The following is a 24926-nucleotide window of genomic DNA, read 5'->3' as shown; positions in this document are numbered from 1 at the left end:
CGCTTTCAATTTTGTTTTATATTGGTTTTGTGGTTTTAGATAACCAACCAAAATGATTGAATTTCATTCAATGTTTCAAAACGTATTCACTTTGTTTATTTTAAAATCGCAGTTCTTTTTTAAAAAAATTCTCAATATACATTACTGTAGTCGAACAACGTTCTACAAAAAAGTGGTTTTTATCATCTCTGCTACCCGAGATAGATGCATTAAAATTATAAATCACTCTGAAACGCGTGGTGATGAAGAAGAGTGAAAATAGCTACCTACTCTTTATCAATTTGTCTCATTGTAAGCTCAACAGCAATCTTATCATTGACAGTCAAGATAGAGTGTAAAAATTTCTCGTCTGTTATGCTGAGATATTCAACATTCATTGACTTTGAAAGACGTCAGTAGAAGAAACTGTGTCACCATCAGTTGAAGGCAAGCAATGAATAGCTTTGCAAATCCTAAATTCCTTATCCTAGGAGCAGGCATCAACGGCTTAACATGTGCCATGCGACTTTCGGAACAGTATCCTCACTGTGGCATTGAGATAATTAGTGAGCATTTCAGTCCGAACACTACCAGTGATGTGGCGGCAGGACTATGGGAACCCTACCTTCTGGGGGAAACATCACGAGAGTTGGTGTGGTAAGAGATGTCTCTGTTAGATTTGGGTTAATCTGTTTATCGCTTAACAAGATGTTATCCTCAGCAAGTGGTCTCGCGATACTTATCAATACTTCCATAAGCTGTGGAAAGAAGGATGCGCAGATGAGTGTGGAATTAGTTTGATACCGTATTACGGATTGTGTTCGGAAAACCAGGCCGCAGATGATTTCTTCTGGAAGGATTTCGTCTTTGGATTCTGTGAACTGACTGAGCATAGGCTACGACAAATTGGGTTCGAACACGGAGTGAAATATTGGTAAATATTTGTAACAAACACTAAGTTTGATTTTCACTACGAGTTTGTCATAGTTCTGGTGCCGAATTTGTAACCTTCACTTGTGAACCAACCAAAATAATGCAATTCTATATGAGGACACTGCGCGCACGCGGAGCAGTATTTAGCCAGCAAGCGATAAGACAGATGCAAGCGTTTATCAGGGAAAAGGCACTGTCCAACGATACCATCGTAATAAATTGTTTAGGTTTAGCATCGGGAGAGTTGTTATACGATGATGCCGTTAGACCTTGTCGTGGTCAAGTAAGACGTGTCCACGCACCTTGGATGTTCCATGTGTTGACCTCCGAAGCCGGTTATGTTATTCCCAATACCGGAAGTGTAACTTTGGGGGGCACCAAGCAAATGGGAGATTGCAAGCTGGAAATCAGTTCCGATGATACTGAGGGCATCAGAAATGGTTGCGCCGGACTAACACGTGCTCTCGATCGTGCACCTGTAATTGCTGACTTGGTAGGACTGCGACCAACTCGAACTGCTGTAAGATTGGAAGTAGAGCATGTGAAAGTGGGTGAGTTTATGGAATAACTAAGTAAATTTGAAGTAAAACAGAAATAATAGAATAATTTGTATCTTTCCAGTAGACAGCAAAAATTCGGTTCCAATAATTCACAATTATGGACACGGAGGAAGCGGAATCACACTGGCATGGGGATGCGCAGGCGATGTGCTACGTTTAGTTGATGATATTCTTGGTCACAGCTATAAGGAAGACGCATATAAGCAGCGTTATCATAGGAGGAAATCGAAACTCTAATACCTACATCTAATCGAGAATTTTACTTCGACTAATAATAACAGCATAAACAGAAGGCGCAACCAACTTGCATTATCTTTGATTTAATGTATACAAATACACAAAGTAGTATGTAAATGCATATTATCACTCCTGTCTCGGGCGTTGAGAGCATTGGCGGAACTAGGGGGGGGCTAGGGGGGGCTAAGCCCTCCCTAGAAAAGATTTAGCCCCCCCTAAAAAAGTTGACTAAGTTTTGTAATTTTTGAAAAACCAATAGTTAGATAACTTCAGGTACGAAAAACTTCAGAGTAAAGTTTATTTGCATGACTGTTATAAGATTCCAGGCATTAATGTGCATTAAATTTTAATATGCCGACGAAATAAAACGGTTGAAAAAAATTCCGGGGGCTATAGCCCCTCCTAGAAATGAGCGCTAGTTCCGCCAATGGTTGAGAGAAATCCCCTAGGGCGAGCAAATAGCGGATAGAAACAACCTGACATTGGCGCGGCGATGAGAAGACAGCCATTGATAAGGCAGTAGATTTAAATTAGCATTTCGAACTGAACAACAGATTCAGTTCGCGTGCGGTTATCAAATGAGACAGTAGGTAGATAGATTTGCACGGTGCCTGAATCGTAGAAGCGGTATACTTTTTGTGTGTGAAGAATGAAGCAAGTAGTGGTACTCGGAGCGGGTGTGAATGGCCTGTGCGCAGCCGTTCAGCTGGCCGAGCATTACTACGGTGTGGCCAATGTGACACTCATCTCGGAGCATGTCTCGCCGGACACGACCGGTGACGGATCGGCAGGTCTGTGGGGACCGTACTACTGTGGAAAAACTCCGGATCATAAAATTGTGTAGGTACATTACGTGACTTGTTGAGCTGATGGGTGTTTGAGTATGGGATAAAAGATTGGTCTGACGAAGTGCTAGAGTTTTTCACAATTTTTTTGCATGGCGGTAGAAGATTCGGAAAAATCAAGTAGAAAAACGGTAGAAAAACTAACGACCGATCATAGTTCGTCGTTAATCGTTGGTTTTTGGCCATAGGCTACAAATAAAAAATAACGCTGCTGCGAAATTATCCTCATAATAAGAATAAAAAGATTTCTTGTAGTCAAAGTTGTCTGCTTTGGAGTTTTCCGCGCCGTGGAATACAGTGAAAAGCTTTTTTTCAGAAAATAGTTTTCATTATTGAGAAAATATGCTGACATTTTCATAAAAAAAACTGAAATTCTGAAATAAGAGTTTTTCATTAGGTACCGTGAGGTGCCCTCCAATTCCATGCACTTAGTCTAAAAGTGGCGGTTTCCTCGTGGAACAGGCGGGAATTTTCAAAAAACAAAATTTAACGGTGAAGGTAGCATTCAAACATTGTTAAGGTAATGTGTTTTGTTGAGAGATTGTTGATTTTAATACCGGATGCACGGAATTAGGAGCCGAAACTAGCCGCACGGAATTAGGGCACCTCTTACTTCCTTACTTAGGTGGATTGCCATCCTAAGACAAAGCCTGTTGAACAAAGTTTCTCCATGTAACTCGGTTTAGGGCTACCGCTCTCCAATTCCTCGGACACCAAGTACCCTCCGCCAGATCTCGCTCCACCTGGTCTAACCATCTTGCTCGCTGCGCTCCTGGTCGTCTTGTTCCTATCGGATTTGAGGCGAACACCATCTTTGCAGGGTAGTTGTCCGGCATTCTTGCAACATGCCCTGCCCATCGTATCCGTCCAGCTTTAACCACCTTCTGGATAGTGGATTCGCCATGGAGCTGTGTGAGTTCATGGTTCATCTTCCACGTCCATACTCCGTTTTCATGTACACCACCGATGATCATTCTTAGCACTCGTCTTTCAAAAACTCCGAGCACTCGGAGGTCCTCCTCGAGCATTGTTCATGTTTCATGTCCGTAAAGAACAACCGGTCAATAAGCGTCTTGTACAGGGTGCACTTTTTACACGGGGACTTAGTCTGCTCGACCGCAATTGCTTGTGAAGCCCACAGTAAGCACGACTCCGCTGATAATACGCCTCCGAATCTCACATTCGGATTCGAATCTCACATTCGGTATCATTGTCTGCCATTACCAGTGAGCCAAGGTAGACAAATTCGTCGACTACCTCAAACTCATCGCCGTCAATCAATATACTACTGCCCAAGCGGCGTCGTTCGGCCTCGGTTCCGCTGGCCAGCATGTACTTTGTTTTAGACGTAATTACCTTTATCCCAATCTTTTTTGCTACGCGCTTTAGTCTGGTGTACTGTTCAGCCACCGCCACAGATGTTCTGTCGATAATATGCATGTCATCGGCAAAGCAGACGAATTGACTAGATTTGTTGAATATCGTGCCCCGCGTGTTGATAACAACTTGTAGCGTCATGTTGAACAGCAGGCATAAAAGACCATCACCTTGACGAAGCCCTCTGTGTGATTCGAATGAACTTGACAATCCACCTGAAATCCTGAACACAACATGTGTACCATCCATCGTAGATTTAATCAGTTTTATGAGCTTCCTGGGGAAGCTGTTCTCGTCCATGATTTACCATAGCTCTTTCCGGTCGATGGTATCATATGCGGCTTTGGAGTCAACGAACAAATGATGCGTGGGAACTTTGTGTCCACGGCCCTTTTGGAGGATTTGGCGCAGTGTAAATATTTGATCCGTTGTAGACCGACCTTCGACGAAGCCGGCTTGATAAGTAAAAAGATAATTAGGGCACCTCACGGTAAGATCCAGGTAAATAAGGTTCCATTAGGTTTCATTCAAGCATCTTGCATATGTGCGTTTTGTCGTCTCGTCATAGTCGGATCGCCATCGAGGAATAGTTTCACGGGACTGTGCATCGGCATTTTTATGGAGTGTTCCACTTACTTACTTACTTACTTGGCTTGCCATCCTAAGACATAGACTGATGAATAGTTTCTCCAATGTACTCGTTTGGCTACCGCACTCCAATTCTTTGCACACCCCGTACTATCCGCCAGATATCGCTCCTCTTGACCTAACCATCTTGCTTGCTGCAACCCTGGTTACCGGATTTGAAGCAAACGCCATCTTTTGCAGGGTAGTTGTCCGGTATTCTTGCAACATGCCCTGCCCATCGTATTAGTCCAGCTTTACCCAACTTTTTGAATACTAGGTTCGCCATAGAGCTGTGCGAGTTCATGGATCATCCTTCGCCACCACAATGCGTTTTCGAGTACGCCGCCCACTATACAACTAAACTACATATACATATTACATTCTGCATACGGAATTAAGGTTTAGAATGGATGCCGAAGTGCGCGTCAAACCACCTACTCAGGGGAGGGAAACTGTTGAGAAGTTAGAATTCGCTGCGAAAAAAATGTGTTGGCATGTTCGTATTTTTGTTGTCATTTGAACACGTTTTATGACATATTATGTTGCTAAGATTTAAAACTTAACATGTAACTGGCGAAACAGACAAATGTACTTTTAGTCTAGGTACCCCTTTGCGGAATGTCTTCCCAAATTCTCCAAGAGCTAATTTGCTTCAAGTCCGCTTTTCCTTCCTTCCATTCAGCGTACTTGCGGTGAAACAGCACGCCATCCAGTGGCGGATAGTTGCAAACATGCTTCCCATCCAGACCGACCACCCAAGTAACAATTTCAGGTTGATCAAACGCGTTTATAGCTGATAGTATAGTATAGTAGTATGGTAGTATAGAAGGTAACGAATCTGCTCTTAATTCCCCCTTATTACGCTAATTGATGGTATTTCATCTTCTTCTGATAGTGGTTGGGGGTTATTTGGCCGGAAGATTACTTTTCCATTATCAGATGTTGATTGCAAAAATACGCACTTGTTTAACCCGCATTATCTGCTTCTCAAGAAGTACAAAACCGAATCCTTGTTCTGCTCTATCACTACCACTGTTAGTAGTAGAACATGATTAAAGTACGTGCCATAGAATCTCCTGTCCAGAATTTATGTTCTCCTAATTTGGATAAATTCTACGATACATCGAATTTATCTCACAATTGAGGAGATTTAAAATTCAAATATTATTCCAATTTGTTAACTTGTGTCGATTTTGCTGTTTACAGTAAATGGTCAACCGCTACGCACGTGTTCTTTCACCAGCTGTGGAAAAATGGGTTGGCAGCACGAGTTGGCGTCAGTCTACAACCGTGCATGCGTCTTACGACTGACCCACAGGGCTATCCGGAACCGGCCTGGAAGGATATCGTGTTTGGTTGTGCGAAACTTTCCGCTACAGAGCTGGATCGACTGAGTTACGAACACGGGCGGCGCTACACCGGCGGATATCAGTTTGCCACGTTTACCTGTGAGCCATCAGGGCTACTGCCGTATCTGTTTAATCGATTTGTCAACGTTGGCGGCAAGTTTGTACGAGCGAAGGTTGATAACGTGGAGAGCATTGTGCAAAACCGGAAAGTGGACCTCATCGTTAACTGCACGGGTTTGGGGTCGCTCGAAATGATGAGCGACAAGGAGGTGCTGCCCATTCGGGGACAGGTAGCACGAGTCTGTGCACCATGGGTGTTTGAAATTATCCTTGATGATAGCGACGATGGTAATTACGTTATACCAAAGTAAGTACGAGATCTAATAATGGAAAGCTTAAACTTATACAAGCTTTTTTTTATTTTACAGCACAGAGACGGTGATACTTGGAGGAACTCATCAGATGAATGACTTCAATCGGAATATCAGTAAAGATGACAGTAAATTCATCTTCGATGGATGCGAGCGAATGCTTCCTAGTCTGAGAAATGCTACCAAAGTACGAGAGTGGGTTGGCTTGCGGCCGGGACGCAGTACCGTACGGTTGGAAGTAGAGCAATACAAAGCAGGTAGGAAATTTTCCATTCCTCTATATTGTTTTAATGACTTATCAATCGCTATTTCTAAGCAAAACAAACTATCATGGTCAGATCGCGATTGATAATGATAGTGGTTGGGGGTTATTTGGCCGGAAGATTACTTTTCCATTATCAGAAGTTGATTGCAAAAATACGCACTTGTTTAATTGTATATTTATGCGCTAACTATACATCAAAGGTTCAAAGAACTGTCATTAACTTCTCGAGTTTCAAAAGCAGTTTTTGATTAAAATAAAAATTATGTGTCTTTAAATATAGGTGAACAAACAGTACCCATCATCCATAATTACGGTCATGGTGGTTGCGGCGTTACGCTTTGCTGGGGCTGCGGATCCGAGGTCGTGGAACTCTGTCAAACTTTAGTCTTGACCAAGGACACTAAATCCAAGCTATAAATAACCGGTAATGTTCGGATCAATCAGGTGAACTTTATAGCAGTTTCAAGATACATCACTTATACATATATTCCATAGCAGACATATTTTGTAAAATAAGAAGGAAAACTGAATATATGTACCTTGCTCAACGTTCGTTATATCGTTAAAATCTTTTCCAAAAAGAAATATTACCTTTTACGTGGCTCAGTTCAACGCATTCACAGTAGAGTGAGATTCAGAAGCGATCGAACTGAATTACATCCTTCATTAGAAAACCTCGCAGCTGCCAGAGGGCGTCGACCACTGCTTCCGGTTTCTCGCGTCCTTTCTTGCCAAGCCAATGCGTGGGCAGGCGACTGGCGTCCTGGTTAGGAATGTTTTCCCTCGTAGCGGTTAGTGTTTTCTGCCAGGGTGTAATATACTGGGAACCACTCTGCAGTCCTTCGATGTAGCGAATGTACGCCTCCGAGTGAAGAACACGTTGCGGTCGTGGCGGGACTGTGACGAACAGTGGTTCTGCTGGCGGAGCTGGAACGACTGAGGAAAATTAAGGTAAAAGAGCAACGGTTTAAATGATTGGAGGTTCATAGCCGGGTAAAGCTGGAGGCAGGAAAGCATGCGTGTTTCTCTAGGTTTAGTGTTGAAATGCTATTGTTTAAAAAATGTTGAATGCAATGCAAATGGGTATAAAATTATGTATTTTTTATCGGTAAAACCAAATTATTAATTTAAAAACGGCACCCAGTTTCAAATGAATTTTTGTAAATACATCTACTAGTAGCATATAAACTAGTTTTACCAAGTCTAAGTAAAATAGGTCATAGAATGTGTTGTTGATTAGTAAAACTTTTATTTTATTTATATGAGGGACGAGAGAGAAAGAGGAAGATATAATGAAAGAGAAAGAGGTAGTGTGTGTGTGTGTGTGTGTGTGTGTGTGTGTGAGAGAGAGAGAGAGAGAGAGAGAGAGAGAGAGAGATTCCATCGCAATGATCTATTCACAATTTCATACATCTATTTCCAAAATATTGCTGATATACTATCAGAACGTACGTGGTTTACAAACCCCAATACTGCGAATAGACGGTAAATTGACTGTGTATATTATTTAAGTTTCGATGATTCTGAAAATGAATGCCGCTACTTTACGTAAAAACTGTTATTCACCTCCTATTTCAACCGAAAGCGACGATAAACCAAAAAAATCGAAGGCACAACTTGAAATTTTCGTTACACTCTGTAAATGGTTTTCATCATGTCAGGACTTCTCCGATAAAAAAATATACTACGCCACTCTCCGCGTTTCGTTTGTATCCCCTAATGGCAATACTTTCGCAACACCTTTCGTTCAAATATGACAAGTGCACGTACATCTTCCGTAAGCGAAATTACAATCTCAACTCCGTAATGGACTACCGGTCTAATTAGCAGCAGCATGCACGTGATTAGAAATGTCTTGCGGAATCGCTGTTTGGAAGAGGCGTTGAATCTCGTTACTCGTGTCGTTGTCGGTGGTGACCAGGTCTTAAAGATTCTAGGAATAATGTCGACGTAAGCTTAGAAGTTGGCTACCACCTCTCTGCGCGATTAAATGGGACTCGAGAACATCCCAAAAGTGCGCAAGTTGCATTATCTACGATAGATGTTCCGGATCGGCTGTATCGTATGCTGCCCCGAGATTCAGAGAACTCATTCCGCGCTCGTCGATACTTGACCAAATTCTCCCTGGTAGCAATGCCGAGATAGTTTTTTCAAGTTATTTTTTTCCTCTCCATCGCGTCGCATCGAAAGTTTTGAGTGCACCTGAACTGTTACTAAGCAATAGTATGAGCTACACTATGCCCGCTCCGTAGCTACACGTAGAATGTTTCCTTCTCGTCATCGGGTTTATACATTTGTGCGGGCAGTATAGGTTACGATACTGTAATTCAAGAAGCGGTTTTTTGTCCCTAATAGACCCATCCTCTGGTTGGTCTGCCGTCAGTTCATCACGCGATCCTGCAGACGGTGAATGCAAATTGAAGGTCCTCATCAACGAATGTCAACGTTTGCAGAATCTGAAACATGACACCGCCCTGGTAGAACAGAAATCATCGACAACCCCATCAGTCTGTGCCATCAAGCAGAAGAGCAGATATCGAATTTATTTGTTCCACAGACGAAGGATAGCAAGCAATCAATCGTCCTGAAGATACCACGCTGGCAGTGCACTACGTTCGTTAATGTCCTTTTGCGAGCCACTCCTGTAAATCTTGCAACCAAGTTGGACACAAGAAAGGTGTTGGTGAATATTTTATTTCCATAAATGTAATTATCTTGCTCAAAAACATTGTTCCCGTTTTTGAGTTAAGTGGTGTTCTAGAAGCGAACGTGATCGGACGCGTTTTCTTTTGTTGTGAAATAATCCATTCGTTTACAGTACACTAACTCGAAGCTACAAAAGGTTATTACAACTGTAACTCTATGAAACACAGCAATGGAAGCAACAAAAACAGGAAGAAGTTCATTGTGAACGGCGTTTTTGCAGTCAATCAGGTGAGCAGCGACCGCAGGAAGTTCCTAAATAGCAACATCGGCTGAGTAAAAATTTTGCTGCAGTTCGACACAGCATCCGACATAACCGTCATTTCAAGACAGACCTGAGAGAACCTCGGATCATTGGAGTTGCAACAAACCACCAATCATGTAAAAATTGCGTCCGGCAAACCCTTAGCATTCCATCGGAGAATGTGACGTGTTACTCTGGAAGCACGACCTGCTATGTAATTACACATCCAGACCTTAACTTATTAGGTCCCGACTGAATTGAACTCTTCGAGCAAAATCGACTTGGAGCATCATCGACGAATTACGGCACTTTTCAAAAGGCTAGAAGAGTCTGGATTCAATTTTCGGGGAAAAAATGCAGCTTTCTTCAGTGACAGATCAAATATCTGAGGGATATCGTCGATGCTAATGGTTTGCGCCCAGATCCAGGCAAAGTTGAAGCAATATTCATGATGCCAACACCAACCGATGTCACCTGTTTGCTGTTAACTTTTACTCTAAGTTCGTACGACAAATACATCAGCTTCGACATCTGCTAGATGCACTTTTAAAGAAAGATGTCCACGTCCAGTTTCATTGGTCGTGTAATAGGATCAAGCAAATGCTACGATCAGACCTGCTGCTCACACACTATGACCCGAATCTGGAAATCATCATCGCGGGCAGACACATCGAAAACTGGTATTGGTGCAATCGCTTTACATCGGTTTCCTTACGCTTCTATAAAGGCAATCGCACATGCTTCCCGTTCGATGACTCAAGTCGAAGTTGGACAAATTCAAGTGGAGAAGGATGGCTTAGCGCTGGTGTTCAGAGCCACGAATTTCCCTCGGATGATCCTGAATCGGAAGTTCACATTGCAAAGCGACAACCAACCCTTGATGAGAATCTTTGGTTCGAAGCAAACCACTTTGCTACGATTTCAAAATCGAATACATTTCCACTACCCAATTTGACTGTTCGGATGTAATATCACGCCTGATCGACAGTCGCACGAAATCGGAAGAAGACTTCATCAACGCTGCTGTCCAGTTCGACGACCCACTGAATGAAGCTGTCAGTGCGTCAGCAGTAACTGTCAACGCGGTCCAAAAAGCTACGCTTAAGTGTCCAGTCCTAAAGCAAGTGATTCAGTACAACCGACAAGCATAGCCTTTCTCCGCAAGCAGCATCGAAGACGATTTAGTAAGACAATTCTATCCGTACCGTGAAGCTCCTGCTGTGGTGAAAAAATGCCTGATGTTGTGGATTGCTTGGTGATTCCAAACAACGTTTGCCATCTTGTTCTGAAGCAACTCCATTGAGGTCATCCCGGAATCGAGAGAATGAGAGCTGTCACTCGCAGTAACGTTTCCTGGCACCCCATTCGAAGGTTTTACTGCAGTCTTGGCCACAAGCAACCAAACCTCCATATATAGCGAAGCCATATAGATCTCGCCAATATTTCCTGGTTGATGTAGATGCGCATTCAAAATAGCCTGAAGTCAAAATCGCTCGACTGAAACGACCGCTCCTGAAAATCAACGAGGGGGAGAAGATTGCCAAGACGCTACATGTACGCTTCAAACGTACCGTTCAACATCAACCGTTGCAGCCGTACATATAGGACTGCAAGGAACATCTCCAGCAGTATTACGATCGGAATTCCAGCTGCTCAACCCAGCGATCTGCTCTCAACGTAGGTACCAAGCATGTTTTCCAATATCAATACGTACGTTGCTCGTAGTCATTGTATTTAGATTGGTAGACTTGCCGTTAGTGTACTGGACAACTGACGGGCTTAGAGCAATCCACTATCCACTATCCACGAGAATGATATTAGCTTTGAGTTGAAGCAGTTTGTGCAGTGTTGCGAGGGGAGCACTCGATTAATAGCCTCGATTCTACATTCGAACCCATTCTGATCCGAATTCCTATCCTGAATTCTGATCGGCAAGGGTTAAACCATTTGAAGAAAACCCCAAATTTATGTCAAAACTTATCGTTGTGTTTTATAAGTATGATTGGGGTGCTGGGATATCCTGGTCTACGACTTGTCTTCGTCTACGTTCCCATCAAAAAGAGGGATAAACAGCATTATGATCAGCATTATATGATGCGGATTCCAATCAAGCAATTATTGAGTATCAATATTTATGGATTGTTTTTTTAACGACAAAATATTAAGTAAAAAATTACTATTTGCTGATCACTTGAATTAAGTATTTGAACTACGACTCAAGCAGAGGAACGTGATAGTGAGGAACGTGCTGCTCGAGCCAAAGATGCTAATACCTGATGACTCAAGGTGCATACTTTAACTTTTTCGTGGAAGTTGGATAGCTCGTCCAAACGGCTCAACCAATATATTTTTGTAAACAATTGCTCTCTGTGGCTGTCCATAATAGACGAAAGAAAATCTGTAAAGTTTCCGTATGGCACACTGCCATTAGAAGAAAATTAGTTTCATTAAAAATGTAAATTCCGTACATGGCTTCGGCATTCCATTATAAATTGAAAAAGTGCGTTTAAATTTTAAACTATTCTTGAACAAGACAACATTTTTTCAAAATGCCAACTTGTAGTTGCGAAGAGTTTCATCGAATCATCGTTCGATCACAATTCCGGATAAAAATCCTGAACACCGGAAATACGCACAGAACAGTACAGCAAATGTATCTTTGAATGATGAGGTAATTGGAAGGATAGTTATTTAGTTCAACCCTAAAAATGAAATCTAACGCATGCACTACTCACTAAAAAGCATTGCTCTCGGCAAAATAAAAAGCGAACTAATAAAAACCACTCACAATTATAGTACGACGCAGGAATGTAATTACTTGACTGATTGTTTGCACCGGCCGGGGCGGTTCCGTTTTGCTGCGAAGTGCTCGCGGATGGTGCAGCAGCTCCGGCGGCTCCGGATGCAGCGCCCGCTGCTCCGGCCGCTGCTGCTGGGCTCGACGCTGCCGCCGTTGCCTCCTGCGGCAACGCTGGGCTTCCACTAGCGACCGGCACGGGTTGCTGTTTGATTGTCGATGGATGTGGTTGCGATATCGATTGTCGCTTGGCTGGAACGAAATTTTTGCCACGATCCTGCGGCATCACGACCTTGCCGACGGTTTTTGTCAGGTGAACCTCGCGGACGTGTTTCACCAGCCGTTGCATATGCGGAAACGGGGGCATGTTGCGCCGCAGACGAACGCAGTTGCGCCAGATGCACAGGAACTCTGGCTCGCTAGCTTTCATGAAGGTTTTGTACACACAGCCTGTTACATCGGTGATGCAGTGCTCCATGCAATCGAATGGATCCTCGAATTGGTAGTCACACTTTTCCCAGCAGCATTCGTAAACCTGCGTTCGCAAAGAAAAAAAGCTATAAATTTTGATGGAAATGTTAATATTTACAGAGAACATGTAACTAAAACATGTAATAGAAACAGAAATGCCGTGCTAAAAATAAGTTCAAAAATTTCTCATACATGATTAGGTACAATTTCCTGCACAATGGGCCCTTCCGACTTGGTCGGTGCAGGACTAGGGCAGTGGCCTTCCCCAGATTCAGCCGCAAATTTGGCCGCATTTTCCTCGTTCATCTTAGAGGCCCGCTGTTCCCAGGTGCTCTTCTCGTAGTCCGGCAGCGAGCGCCACTCATTGCCCACTATACGGGAAACCTCGCCAAAGGTTGCGTCCGGATTGCTGGCGCAAATAGTTTTCCGGTGTTCGCTCGAGTACAGAATGTAACCGGTGACCAGCTTGCGCCCGGCTGGTTTTTGTTTCTTTCCCGAAGGCTGCGGAGTACCGGTTACGGTGGGTGGAACGGGTGACGCGGTGGCAACCACGTCCGACCCGATCGACGGCGGACCGTCAATCGAGTCGTCGATGATGCTGAACTCATCTTTGCACTCCTGAAACGACGGGCAGTAGGAAACAGATGTGTGTGTTTGTTTATTTCTTTTTGGGTGATTGATTAATACTGTTAGACTCTGTATGTTAAGTTTGTAGGCCTAAACTCGCGAAATGTCGTGTTGAAGTACAGATTTCGTGATGTTAATGAGTGCAAGCTTAATACTGACGCCTAGATTTTTCATGCAATTTAATCGAAGATATGCAATCGGTTTATAATTGCTAACTATACAATCAATTTATAAGGCGAAGAAAATTAGAAGCTTAGTCTTAGTGAACTGTTCAGTAATAAATACTCCTATTATTCATATTAAGTGTTACTATGAGTGTGGTAGACAGCAATTTGTTACTTTGACAGATATCGATCCACCTTGTTGCTATTTTACAATCAGGTTTTGTAAACCCTGTTTTCTTGCTCAAAATTGTTGAACAAGATTTTATAGGATTTAGTTTATTGTCCGCTCGATCACGGATAAAGCAATAAATAGATAACATAAATAATCAAAAATATATGTACCATCACAAAGCCAGAGCATTTGTAAAAGTTTGTGATAGTTCGATCCATGCTTAGTTTAAAAAGTAGAATGAAATTCGCATGCGAATTAAAGGGAACGAAAATGGAAAACATCCACAATCTAGCTGTGGCTGACTTCAAACTAAAAAATCATAACTGATCAAATTTATGAACATTTCACAAACTTAAAGAAGTTAATTTTGCACTCTAAAGCTTGGTAGACTTTTACATTTGTAGAAAATTATAAATATTCAAAACTGCTCCGTTTGAGACTGCGCGAGACAGACATAATATTATAAAACATTAATTCAATATTTACTACTAATTGACTAATTCCTTTATAAGATAGGGGGAGGAATTTATTGCTAGCAATAAATTTAGGCCCGGTGTAAAATTATTGCATTTCATGATTTTTCTTATCATTTTGTGAGTAAATGCATGCCAAAAGTTTGATTATATTAATCCGACAGTCAACGCAAATAACCACGTCCTTTGTATAAACCATAAGCTTGCTGCAAACCAACAAAAATGAATTTTAAATAGGGGTGGAAATGAATCAATTTCACGGCATTGGACAGATACGAGATGTTCTAACTAACTAACTAATTTACTGAAAGTTGAATAGCAATCTAACTAAAGCACAACTAAACAGCACAACAAACATCACTAGTGATGGAGAAACAAGTAAAATACTGCTGGTATTTACCAGATCGCCCGACGGAATCGGTCGATTCTCCTGCAAGGCTGCGATTTCGCCGCAGGTGACCTACAAATAGCACACAACAAGGAGGAACAAAGTGATTAACACAAAAAAAAAGATACACACTCACGCACGCCCACAGACTAGTGGTTAATACCGTACCTTGGGGGGATTGATCGGACGCCGGAAGTGGAAAACTTCGTCCGTCGTCACCATCTGCGAGTGGTTGAATTTTTTGAGCCCACCCGTGCCCAGCTTGCGGATTTGCTTCTTCAGCTCGTCGTAAACGGATTCGCAGAGGAATACGTCCACTTCCGGTACTTCGGTTGGGCGTCCTGAGGAATAGTTAATTATTCAGTGATGGTTCGCTTTTGAGAAAGATAACTAATCGCATTACGTGTAATGTATTCGGGTTGTTCCAGAACCGCGCATCGGCCTACGATTGCCACCGTAGGAGTAGTTTCTTGTACCGTTGAAAGCAGAAGCTCTTGGCGGTAAAATAAACGGCTGATCGTTCCCGGAACTTCCGGTGGAGTAAGCAACCAAGGTCCACGAAAGAATGCTTTTCCGCTGTAAGAAAAATTTAGTAGAAATAAGCGAACAATTGGTTGGTTACAAGACTTACTCTTTCGTTTCCCAAAGCGATTGAATCTGTGCAACCGATTGCTTTCCGGTTTCAGTGGCCACGTAAACAAAGTCGCCAGTCTTAACGACACCCCCGCAGACAGTGTTGTACTGTTCGAAGAATACGCTGCCTTCTTCTCCGCCATTCACGTAAACAATCACATTGGGTTTCTCTTTCTCAGTAAGCGCTTCCTGCATTTGCAGCTCCGATAGTTCTTCCTTGTGCTTTTCAACACGTTCTTTGAAAACGGACATGACACGCTTGACGTCCAGCGGAGTTTCACGCGGTACCAAATTGACCGGATCGTTGGCACGGACCAAGGTCCACGTTTTAATTTTCTTGAAACAACGTCCTCGAGAACTGTATCGAGACTCACAAACATATATGTCCTTATCCTGGAACCCTTCCGGTCGCATCTTGAAGTAATCTTTGACATACATGACAAAGCACTTATTCTGTGCTTGCGACAACGGAATGGCCTGGTGCTGATCACTTTTGAACAATTCCTTCTCCATGAACTTGCGCGTTGTTAAATGATATGTTTCGTACGGCCTGAGCATCATGTTGCCGTACATCATTTTTATATTGTCACTGTTTGTCCACAGCCGCTCGATGTACATAACTCCGGGAACTGAAACCATCAAGTAATCAAATAAAACTTAAAATGTTATGAGCAATAAATTGGCTTACTCTTGCTATCCGGAAGATCTACGTAAACGAAATCACCAGGAGAAAACACTCTTTGGTCAATTGTCATACTTTCTCCTTGTGAGGGTTGCTGAAAAGAAAACAAAAAAAAAATTGTCAACTTGGTTGCCGAAACCCGGGATTGAACCGGGGACATTTAGATCTTCAGTCTAACGCTCTCCCAACTGAGCTATTTCGGCTGATGATAAAAGAAGCTTAAAAGCACTTTATAAAGCAAGTGTGTGCTTTTCTCTATGGTACAAAAAGCGAAAGCTCTTCTACAAGTCTACTTTATCGACACTCTCTATAGCTGTCGCATTTAATACGACAGACAGTCTTATTCAGACAGGTGGGAATTCAGATAGGTTGGAATCACGATTTAGGCTAAAAGAAAAAGGTTTACTTTAACTTACCATCGCATCCGATTCCGTATCGGCTTCCTCTTCCAATAGTTTCGTTTGTCGCAGTGCTTCCACCGCTGCACTCAGATGCATCACACTATAGCTTAGTGCGGGAGATTCAAGCACATTACCATGCCGGCAGAGTTCGTCCCGCTTTTTGATGAAATACGATTGCATCTCAATGGAATCTTCAAAGACCTGTGAATCCGTACGGCTCAGCTTACGGGCCCGCTCTAGGCAGGTAAATATATCTTCCTGAAACATGTCCAGTCGTTTGTACAGACCTTTATCCAACCGACGCTTGATTAAATCGAGTGAAATGGCACGGACCCTTAAGTTACAAAATAATCATATAAAAATCTCATGTTTAACAAACATTACAGAACATCAACTCACTTAGTCCCATCGGACTCATCATGCTCCGGCAGTTCGGCAAGTGAATCCGAATAGCATCGGCCTTCCTCGTCCTGATAGTTGTACAGACTGGTAAACAACGACAGCAGCAGTTCCTGAACGGCTTGCGGTACGTCCGGAACGGTCTCATCGCTTCGCAGGGCCTGTTTGGTTTGAATGACGAGCTGCTGCAGGCAGAGGGCATCCTTGTAGATTTGCGAGTCCGGTTCGTTGTACTTGCAGGCGTTCTCGAACATTAGCATAAAGTCGGCTGCCATCTCGTCAACGCTTTCGTAGCTCTGCTTGCGCAGTTTCTGTTCGATCTTATCAATGTCTATCGGGTTCTTTATGATATCATAATAGTCCGGGTAATCCTGAAATGGGAAAAAATATAGTAACAAATTTACTATTACGGTTTGCGAGCAAACAAAAACAATTTGATTCGTATAAGCAAAAAATGTTCCCATACCGGGAATCGAACCCGGGCCTTCTGGGTGAAAGCCAGATATCCTAGCCACTAGACCATATGGGAAGTTGCGAATGAAATTTGTTAGAAAGCTTACTTGAATTGGACGTGGAACCTATGCAAAGATGTTAAATTAAGCTTTACGAGAGCAATGTTGCCAGTTATCATAGTATACCGAGACAAACATCGCAAGCGATAACAAAACATATATTGTTTTAGGGATGCCTAAAAACATTCCAAATATTTCATAGAACTTTTTTTGGACCGTATGAATAAAACAGTTTACTTTGCTTCCTTCATAAGATTTACCCGGAAAAGCGAAGCAAACTGTTTTATTCATACCTACGGGTTATTATATCGTTCAATGACTAATAGTCTATTCGGTTGGTGCTTGAAAAACTGTCAGGCAGCGTTGACCAGTAAGGGCAATGCTCACGATCGAAAAAATTTATCTTGGCTAACCCTATATACATACAAACTTTAATGAAATACCGTGGACCCCCGTTCGTTTGACCGTTTTTAATCTGAACACTTTTTAATTTGAACCCCGTTGGTTTGCACGACGTGCAAATTAAAAATGGTTCAAATGTCATTCTCAATATGACATCATTTGCTTATGCAGACAATGCACATAAACACGATTTGTTTGTACTGAGCTAGCATGTTTAATCTGTTTCACATTGCGTTTTCCCAACGATTATGGTAGAAATCCGATCGGAGAATGAAATATTCACTGCTTGCAACTGCCAACTGAATCAAACCACCAAAACAATAACAAAGAGCAGGGCAGCCAGTTCACACAAGCTCCAGTATATTTAGGGTTACCAGTTGTTCAAATTAAAAACTAACCCCGTTCGTTTGCATGAGGAATCGTTCAAACGAACGGGGGTCCACTGTAATAATGCTTGCATAAGGGAAAACTATTAAAATATGTTTTGATTAGAAAACAATGGTAAAATTTAATAGCAGCCTGCATTAGACGATTTTTTCTTGAATATTTGTGCTAATTTCGAGAGTAAATTCGCGTAATCTATTGCAAGGGACGCACTAAGCGTAGAGAAGTACCAGATAAGTTAGTCCATCTCATCGAGGCGTTCTCGTGCAAGGTGTTGCATAATGGCGTCTTGTCCGACCTACAGAGACTATAGATTACACCAATTTAGTGGATTTTGAATGTCTCGGCGCCTCTGTAATCGATACTCTCTGTAGTCCGACCCTCTACGGATTACTGTTGATATGAGGCATGGCTGCATATTATCACTGCTGCTGTTTCTCGACGTCCTGGATGGAATACTACTGTCTTATTTGAATCACAGCGAATATATGTTGTCTTCACGGGTTCGTGTTGGTTCGAATGGTTTCGAAAAAGTATCGCACCGTATCAAAAAATATCGTTAATTTTGATTACTGAAAATAACGTATATTACGTTATATTTCAAATGACAGTAGTACGCAACGATTTTGTTTTAAAAATATTATTTGTTCAACTTTTCACAAGTTAAATACAATAACATAACTTCCAAAAAATCGCTTATGTAGAGCAAGTTAAATGACCTTTCTGAGAGATCACGGCAGCAAGTCTCATAGTCAGGGTCCAACAACGTCACCTTTAATTGCAAATTGTCACTCAATAATGAAGCAATGAAGCTTCGGTTCCAACTGAAGCAGCACTGCTTCGATTCAAAACTGGCTTCAATTAGCGTCAGTAAAACCGGTTTCACTTCATCATGACGATCAAGTTTCAATTGTGCTTTTCTATCAAATATTCAGTAGAATGCCAGTAACTTTGAATGCAAATGAATTGAATATGAGTAACGTTTCTTAGTGTAATGCATATTATAATTAACCTAGTCAACATCGACAAATCGTGTCTGACTTTCAATCGTCGTTACTTGAAACAGTCACTAACTTCAGCTGAAGCTTGCATGAAACGAGCTGTTCAACAAATGAAACCAGTCGCTTCATGTATGAAGTGAAGGCAAAGTAAGAGAAAGTCAGTTTCATTTATTTGTTTTGACGATGCCGGGCCCTGCTCGTAGTTGATGTAGCAAAGACTGAGTCTATGACAGTGAACACTGACAACCCCACCAAATACTGTATACAAGTTGAGCAGGAGAAAGCCATTTCATATCTTGGTAGCTAGACAATACCCGACGAATAGTCAGATGGATCAGATAGATCAGAAGTGTCCTTACAGATCATTGAAACATTTTGTGCTCAAACCAGATCACATACCAAACCACAAATTTTCAACTCATACGTTAAATCCTTATTGCTGTACGCCTGCGAAATATGATGTGTTTCAGCGGAGATAACGCAAGAAACTGCAGTTATTCATCAATCGCTGCCTGTGATGTATCAGGCCTGGTGGCCTGACAACTGGATATCCAATAAGTAACGTCATTGTTGGTGTCATCAATTGTCGGCAGAAACAGATATTCGAGAACGTAACAGAAAATGGATCAAACACACCTTTAATAAAGGAGTAAACGAGATCTGCAGCGACTGCAGCACTCGACTGGAATTCGCAAGGACACCGTAGAAGAGACACAGCCAGAGATTCATGCGACGTAGTTTAGCCAACAACATCCGGACTGTTGACGAAAACCTGTCCTGCCGAGATGAAAACCATGACGGAGGCATTGGAGATCTCTGATTGCATTCCTTTGTTTTGACGGATCGACGGACACAGACCAACAGGGCTGTCCTGTACTGAGTGCACTTATTTTGCTTTTTTAATTGTAACACCTCAACCACGCAAAATTCGAAAATCTTATGTATGGGGCATTTATAGAGTTAATTATTATCCATAAGTATTGCTCTATGTTAAGTAATTACGGCGCACTCCCAGTTCACACTGGGCGGTACATCAAGAGCGCTCTCTGCGCACCACCCAGTGTGAAGTGAGCCGAGTGCAGGACAGTCCTGCGGACCAATAAATGGGAATTTCGTAGTTGTGCATTTCTGACTCGGAAGCGAATCGAGCGGATGCGTGAAAAATTTTAGAAAAAAGCTCGAAGATCTGTAATACAACCATTTCAAGAGTACTGAAAAGTTCAAGTATCGTTTGGCAATGAATCCCAAAGCAGGAGCTGGTAGGAAAGCTAATTTAACCCGAAAACTTAATATTTTAACACGTCATGTTGGCAAGAAGATCGGCGTTTCACAAAGCCATATATGGTTCGAACCTTCTCAAACAACGATGAACGTCAGAGAACTATTGCCAAAATCCGTGCTAGAAATCTCAGCAAGGAAATATGGACCAAATGCAGTTACTGTATGATAGATGACGAAGCAATCGTCAAATTTGACTTCCAACAAATCCCAGTTCACGAGTTTTACACCGAAAAAGATAAGTTAAAAGTGGATGAACGTATCAAAAAGCAGAAACAGTCCACATTTGTATCGAAATATCTCATTTAATAGACTATCTGTACCTGCGGCAAGCAAAGTAAAATTTCCGTCACAAAAGGTACCAACAATAGTAAAATTTATTAGACAGAGTGCCTTCAAAAAGCCTTTTTACCATATACTACACTGAAAAATGAACCAGTTTATGTAAATTAAACGTTGACTCGATAAATAGAAGAGAATTGCTAATAAATATTTTGTGCTGCAATAATATCGCGTACGCCTCTTCAAGAATCAAAGAGTTGTAGTCTGGTAATAACACAAAGTCGTATCCAAGCGCGCATAGATATACTAATGAGAAAAATTCCATAGGAATCAGTCATTAATGAGCGAACTTTGATTTGTGCTTGCAAAAAATAACTTTCAAAATCAGTTTTTGATATCGAATGTCATAAAAAGGTGTAAAAGTTACAAATTTCCAAAAAGTTCCTTTAAGCTTGCAAGCGTTAGATGCGGAATGGCTTAAAAAATCAACAATCTTCGGATTCAAGTTAAACGCAAGCAGATAGGTATGCAGGTATTTGCAGGCTTCTTTTAATGGCCAACTAAAGAGTTTAAGCCAAAGCCCTTAAGGAATTATTTTTGCTTTAAAAAATGTGGAACGCTTCATGATTTTGCATGTCATCCTTGCACAGGGCTCATGCTAATCTTCTCTTGAACATATTCATGGCTACAATCGCCTTGATTCTACATTCTTAGCCAAAAACCCACTGATCAGTGTTTCTATTCTGAATTACGGTCAGAATGGATTGAAGCATACGATTTGTTTAGAACTCAGAATAGAGAATCTGATTAGAATTGTTCTGATTATTAGAATGTAGAAGCGCAAGACTAAATTAAATCGTGGCTAATTGTAAATTATTGTATATTTTACGCCACATAAGACTTACGAACGTATTTGAAACATGCAAAAATAGTATGGACATTAACATTAGAGTATTTCGAAATTTCAAACGTGCTTTCAAAAACGTTTGGGTTTCTTCAGCTGCATGCAAACATTGCTGCCAACACTGTCAGACCGTGATGGAAGAAGCTTTTAGTCAAGACACCCACCGCAACCTGATTAACCAACATTGAACAAGAAATTATTATCACATTCTTTCCCTTCTGCTTATAAATGACAACTTTTAAATAATCAAAAACTAAAAATTACCTTTTTCTTTCCACAATGTCCATCCAACACAACCGGAGGCGGTGGTGTATGAAACGGAACACCGGAAAGAAAGAGAAAAAGAAAACAAAAAAAGTATGCTGTAGAGCAAGTGCTATCGAAATACCTATGGGTTTCACTTGCAATGGTGTGTGATACATTATTATGTGGCTACGGATGCGATTAACGACGAACCAATCGCACGACGACGACGGGGACAATTAATTGGGCCAACGGTACTTACATTTTTCGAAGGCAATTTTACAAAGATATAAGATAACTGGCGGTTAGCTTTCGGTTCCCGGTACTCCCGAACGGTGTCGTACAAATGTTTCAGCTTCGATTCCAAAGTGTTCAGTTTGTTTTTCGCTCTGGATGCTCTGAAACATTAACATTGTGTTATTGCTTAGTTTTAGGCTAGTGTGACATAAATACTAACGTTTTCGGTGTACTCAGGCGTTTACTGATAGAAGAAAATTCTTTTAACTTTTCGTTGAGAGCTTTTTCGAGAATATTAGCATCCTCATAGATCATAGAACCTTCTTCGTTGTATTTGCGGCAGTTGGAGAACATGAGACGATAGTCCCCGACCACATCATCTAGCGTGCCATATCGGTCGGTTTTGATGTTATTCTCAATTGTGGTCATATCGATCGGGTGCTGAATCACTTGATAATAGTCAGGATATAGCTTTTTCGACGGTTTCTCCATGAACGGAACCATAGGTTGTCGTCCGGCATGGGAGAACTCGACCATATATTCGTGCAATGAAATTAGTTTCTTCTTAAGAGTAGCCACCAGTGACTGTCGGTTACCCGAACCCTTTTGGAACGGCGTACTTGTAGCTCCTACCGCTGAGCTGTTGGCTTGCGGATGTGGTGGCGACTGAATTATCGCCGCAGAGCTACGAGGTCGGCTTCGCTTCACAGCGCTTTTGGCAGGGGTAACGGTCACTATAGACGAATCCGTATCGTCTTCTTCGTCGCTGTCATCCAAATCGCCTGAATCGATCAGCTTTTGATTCAATAATTTTTGCATTTTAACGGCATCCTAAAATGTGTAATATTAGATAAGTCATGTTATAATTAAATAAATTAAATGTTTAAATCTCACCTTATAGATTTTACTATTCTGCGGATTAGCTTTCTTAGCATTGTCCAACATCACGTACAAATCGGCACTCATGTCGGTTACGTTTGAATAAAGACCCTTCTTCAGTTTGTTGCGCACCTGACCCATCGAGATTGGCTTCTTAATCTGTGAGTAATATTCCGGATGAAAGCGACGGGTTGGCAACTTCCAGAGAGATTCGCCCAGCGGAGCGCCTACAGCATTGGGATCTATAAGTGTTCCGCGTTTTCGCAGAAAATGTGGAAGAGTTTGGGTTTCAAGCGGCGGGTAAAGGTAAAGTCAAATCACACAGGTGAGGTTGAAAGTGTAGGACAAGGTTATTCGACAGGATGTGCAACACGTGCGGAATGGAAAGTAGGGCGGAAAAGTGAAATAAAATTATAATTAACCAAAATTGCAAACAATATCCTAATTTAGCTGGCGGGAAACATTGATAAAAGTGGCAAAAATCATTGTAAATTTTACCGTTAGTGTTCGCAGTATTGTACAGTTGATCAAATAATTGCCACAACGGACCATCTCCTTCGGTTTCCATCGAATCATCCAGTTCTTCATCCGAACTTTCCGGTTCTTCTTTGAGAGCAGCAACCATTGAACTGAGGCTGGTTCCAGTTCGTGCCTTCCGATTGGCGCTTTTACGATACCGTCCAGCTTCGATATCAGCCTTTCGACTGGTGAATATTCTTTTCAATGTTTTAGCATCTTTATAAATTTGTGACCCAGGTTCATTAAAAGTACAAGCATTTTTGATCATTTGGAGCAAATCCTTTTCCATTTCATTCAAATGTGAATACGCATTAGTCTGGATCTTAACAGCGATGCACTTCAGATCGATTGGGTGGTCGATAACGTCATAGTATTCAGGATAGGATTTCTTCGAAGGCAGTAATTGAAACATGCGATGTAATTCCCGGTTTTCGTCGGTTGCAGTCATCACCGAATTGAACATTTCTTCGTATGGGTCAAAATCGTCCACATCGGTGTCTTCGGGCTCGTGGGTAGACTTTCGAGGACGACTAATTTTTCTAGGTTTTACCACTTCAACCGCTTCATGCTCCTGCTGGGTTTCCAGCAGCCTTGCCTTGTTGGTATTAAAAACGTCCAATAGCTGGCAAGCATCCTGATACTCTGGAGATTCCGGTTTATAGAAAGCCTTAGCATTGTTCACAATCAATTCAATGTCGGTTTTCAGATCTTCTACATCTTCATATGCTTCCGTTTTCAACTTCTGCTGTACCTTCAGGAGGTCGATCGGATTGGCCACCACTTCATAGTAAGAAGGTTCCTGTCTACGCTTTGGTGCTCGTATAAAGGTGTCGCAAAGTGTGCTACCGTCCTCTTTTTTGAATGCACGGATCGACTCATAAAGATGTTGACAAAGTTCGGTCTGAAAGTAAAATTCAATCATGCAGAATGATGCAGGACCACACATGTATTGACCTATGCTGCTGCTACTCGTATAACAGTCCCGTTTATATAGAAAATGGGACTGTTATGCGAGTAGCGGCCGAAACGCAAATGTGTTACAAACCGGATCTAGTTTTTTCTTCTTTCGGGATACTAGCGGAGCAGGTGATTGCTCTAGCGGCATATCCTCGTCACTGTCGTCGTCTTCATTGTTACTTTGTGATGAGTTAGTTCGTTTTCGTTTACTCATTTTTGTAGTAAGCTAGAAACTGAAGCAGAATGATCACATTATTGAAACCTGCAAAATATGCTAATATATTGCGTTCTCACGATTATTTTCGTCACCTTTATGAAGTAGAATCCACACTAATTGTAATTTTTGATATGAATTAGTCAAAAAAATGTTTTAAATAACTTTTCTCAAAGTTTTACTTCTGAAAATCACTCTAGAGTACAGCAAATCCCGAAAACAAAATGTCAGACAAACAAAAGCGTCTGTAGATCAACGTGTTAAACACAAAGGTGAGTAAGAATTGCGAATGCACAGGCACGACAGGCACGCAGAAATTGAAGCGAATCGAATTGAGCATTATATTTTTAATAATTATGTTAATTAAATTTTTATAGAAATCATCTAGCTCATATTGTTGGGTGCATTAATAGTGAT

At 41.7% G+C, this 24926-nt stretch overlaps 3 protein-coding genes, 2 non-coding genes and 1 pseudogene across 9 annotated transcripts; 2 read left to right on the top strand and 4 right to left on the bottom strand.

Annotated features, from left to right (window-relative positions):
• The first annotated feature begins 433 nt into the window (after positions 1-433).
• On the top strand, positions 434-1748 carry LOC128739634 (D-aspartate oxidase-like). Its single transcript, XM_053835131.1, has 4 exons — positions 434-636; positions 701-913; positions 967-1463; positions 1537-1748. The coding sequence occupies exons 1-4, from the start codon at positions 434-436 to the stop codon at positions 1707-1709; spliced, it is 1086 nt and encodes a 361-aa protein (XP_053691106.1). The 3' UTR covers positions 1710-1748.
• A 518-nt stretch (positions 1749-2266) lies between these two features.
• On the top strand, positions 2267-7089 carry LOC128741956 (D-aspartate oxidase-like). Its single transcript, XM_053838095.1, has 4 exons — positions 2267-2549; positions 5765-6274; positions 6336-6535; positions 6824-7089. The coding sequence occupies exons 1-4, from the start codon at positions 2359-2361 to the stop codon at positions 6958-6960; spliced, it is 1038 nt and encodes a 345-aa protein (XP_053694070.1). The 5' UTR covers positions 2267-2358; the 3' UTR covers positions 6961-7089.
• LOC128741955 (protein polybromo-1) lies at positions 7011-24690 on the bottom strand. Of its 5 annotated transcripts, none has more exons than XM_053838089.1 (16): positions 24605-24690; positions 24384-24528; positions 23318-24239; positions 22835-23061; positions 22161-22771; positions 21966-22101; positions 16698-17068; positions 16314-16632; positions 15904-15991; positions 15214-15844; positions 14986-15158; positions 14751-14923; positions 14595-14654; positions 12951-13376; positions 12279-12822; positions 7011-7479 (listed from the first exon to the last, which is right to left on the bottom strand). In XM_053838089.1, exons 2-16 carry the CDS (start codon positions 24507-24509, stop codon positions 7178-7180), a joined length of 5109 nt encoding a protein of 1702 aa, XP_053694064.1. In that variant the 5' UTR covers positions 24510-24528; positions 24605-24690; the 3' UTR covers positions 7011-7177. The 5 variants fall into 5 exon arrangements, with proteins under 5 accessions (XP_053694064.1, XP_053694067.1, XP_053694066.1 ...); XM_053838092.1 differs by having other exon boundaries at positions 16698-17038; XM_053838091.1 differs by having other exon boundaries at positions 22835-23046.
• On the bottom strand, positions 16028-16100 carry Trnaf-gaa (transfer RNA phenylalanine (anticodon GAA)). The gene has a single exon. It is a non-coding gene; the product is annotated as a tRNA-Phe (tRNA).
• Positions 17155-17226, bottom strand: Trnae-uuc (transfer RNA glutamic acid (anticodon UUC)). The gene has a single exon. It is a non-coding gene; the product is annotated as a tRNA-Glu (tRNA).
• LOC128744856 (U6 spliceosomal RNA) lies at positions 21162-21256 on the bottom strand (annotated as a pseudogene).
• Positions 24691-24926: the final 236 nt, after the last annotated feature.

The sequence above is a fragment of the Sabethes cyaneus genome, chromosome 3 (assembly GCF_943734655.1).
Source record: "Sabethes cyaneus chromosome 3, idSabCyanKW18_F2, whole genome shotgun sequence".
NCBI lineage: Eukaryota > Metazoa > Arthropoda > Insecta > Diptera > Culicidae > Sabethes > Sabethes cyaneus.
This window is presented reverse-complemented; position numbering and strand designations above follow the sequence as displayed.

Bases quoted from the DNA above. Each gene is read 5' to 3' on its own strand.
- LOC128739634 (XM_053835131.1), top strand. From the start codon at position 434: ATGAATAGCTTTGCAAATCCTAAATTCCTTATCCTAGGAGCAGGCATC. The intron at 637-700 runs GTAAGAGATGTC...TGTTATCCTCAG, and splicing joins ACATCACGAGAGTTGGTGTG to CAAGTGGTCTCGCGATACTT. The intron at 914-966 runs GTAAATATTTGT...AGTTTGTCATAG, and splicing joins GAACACGGAGTGAAATATTG to TTCTGGTGCCGAATTTGTAA.
- LOC128741956 (XM_053838095.1), top strand. From the start codon at position 2,359: ATGAAGCAAGTAGTGGTACTCGGAGCGGGTGTGAATGGCCTGTGCGCA. The intron at 2,550-5,764 runs GTAGGTACATTA...TGCTGTTTACAG, and splicing joins ACTCCGGATCATAAAATTGT to TAAATGGTCAACCGCTACGC. The intron at 6,536-6,823 runs GTAGGAAATTTT...CTTTAAATATAG, and splicing joins AGTAGAGCAATACAAAGCAG to GTGAACAAACAGTACCCATC.
- LOC128741955 (XM_053838089.1), bottom strand. From the start codon at position 24,509: ATGAGTAAACGAAAACGAACTAACTCATCACAAAGTAACAATGAAGAC. The intron at 22,772-22,834 runs GTGAGATTTAAA...TACACATTTTAG, and splicing joins AGAATAGTAAAATCTATAAG to GATGCCGTTAAAATGCAAAA. The intron at 15,159-15,213 runs GTAAGTCTTGTA...TTTTTCTTACAG, and splicing joins TCGCTTTGGGAAACGAAAGA to CGGAAAAGCATTCTTTCGTG.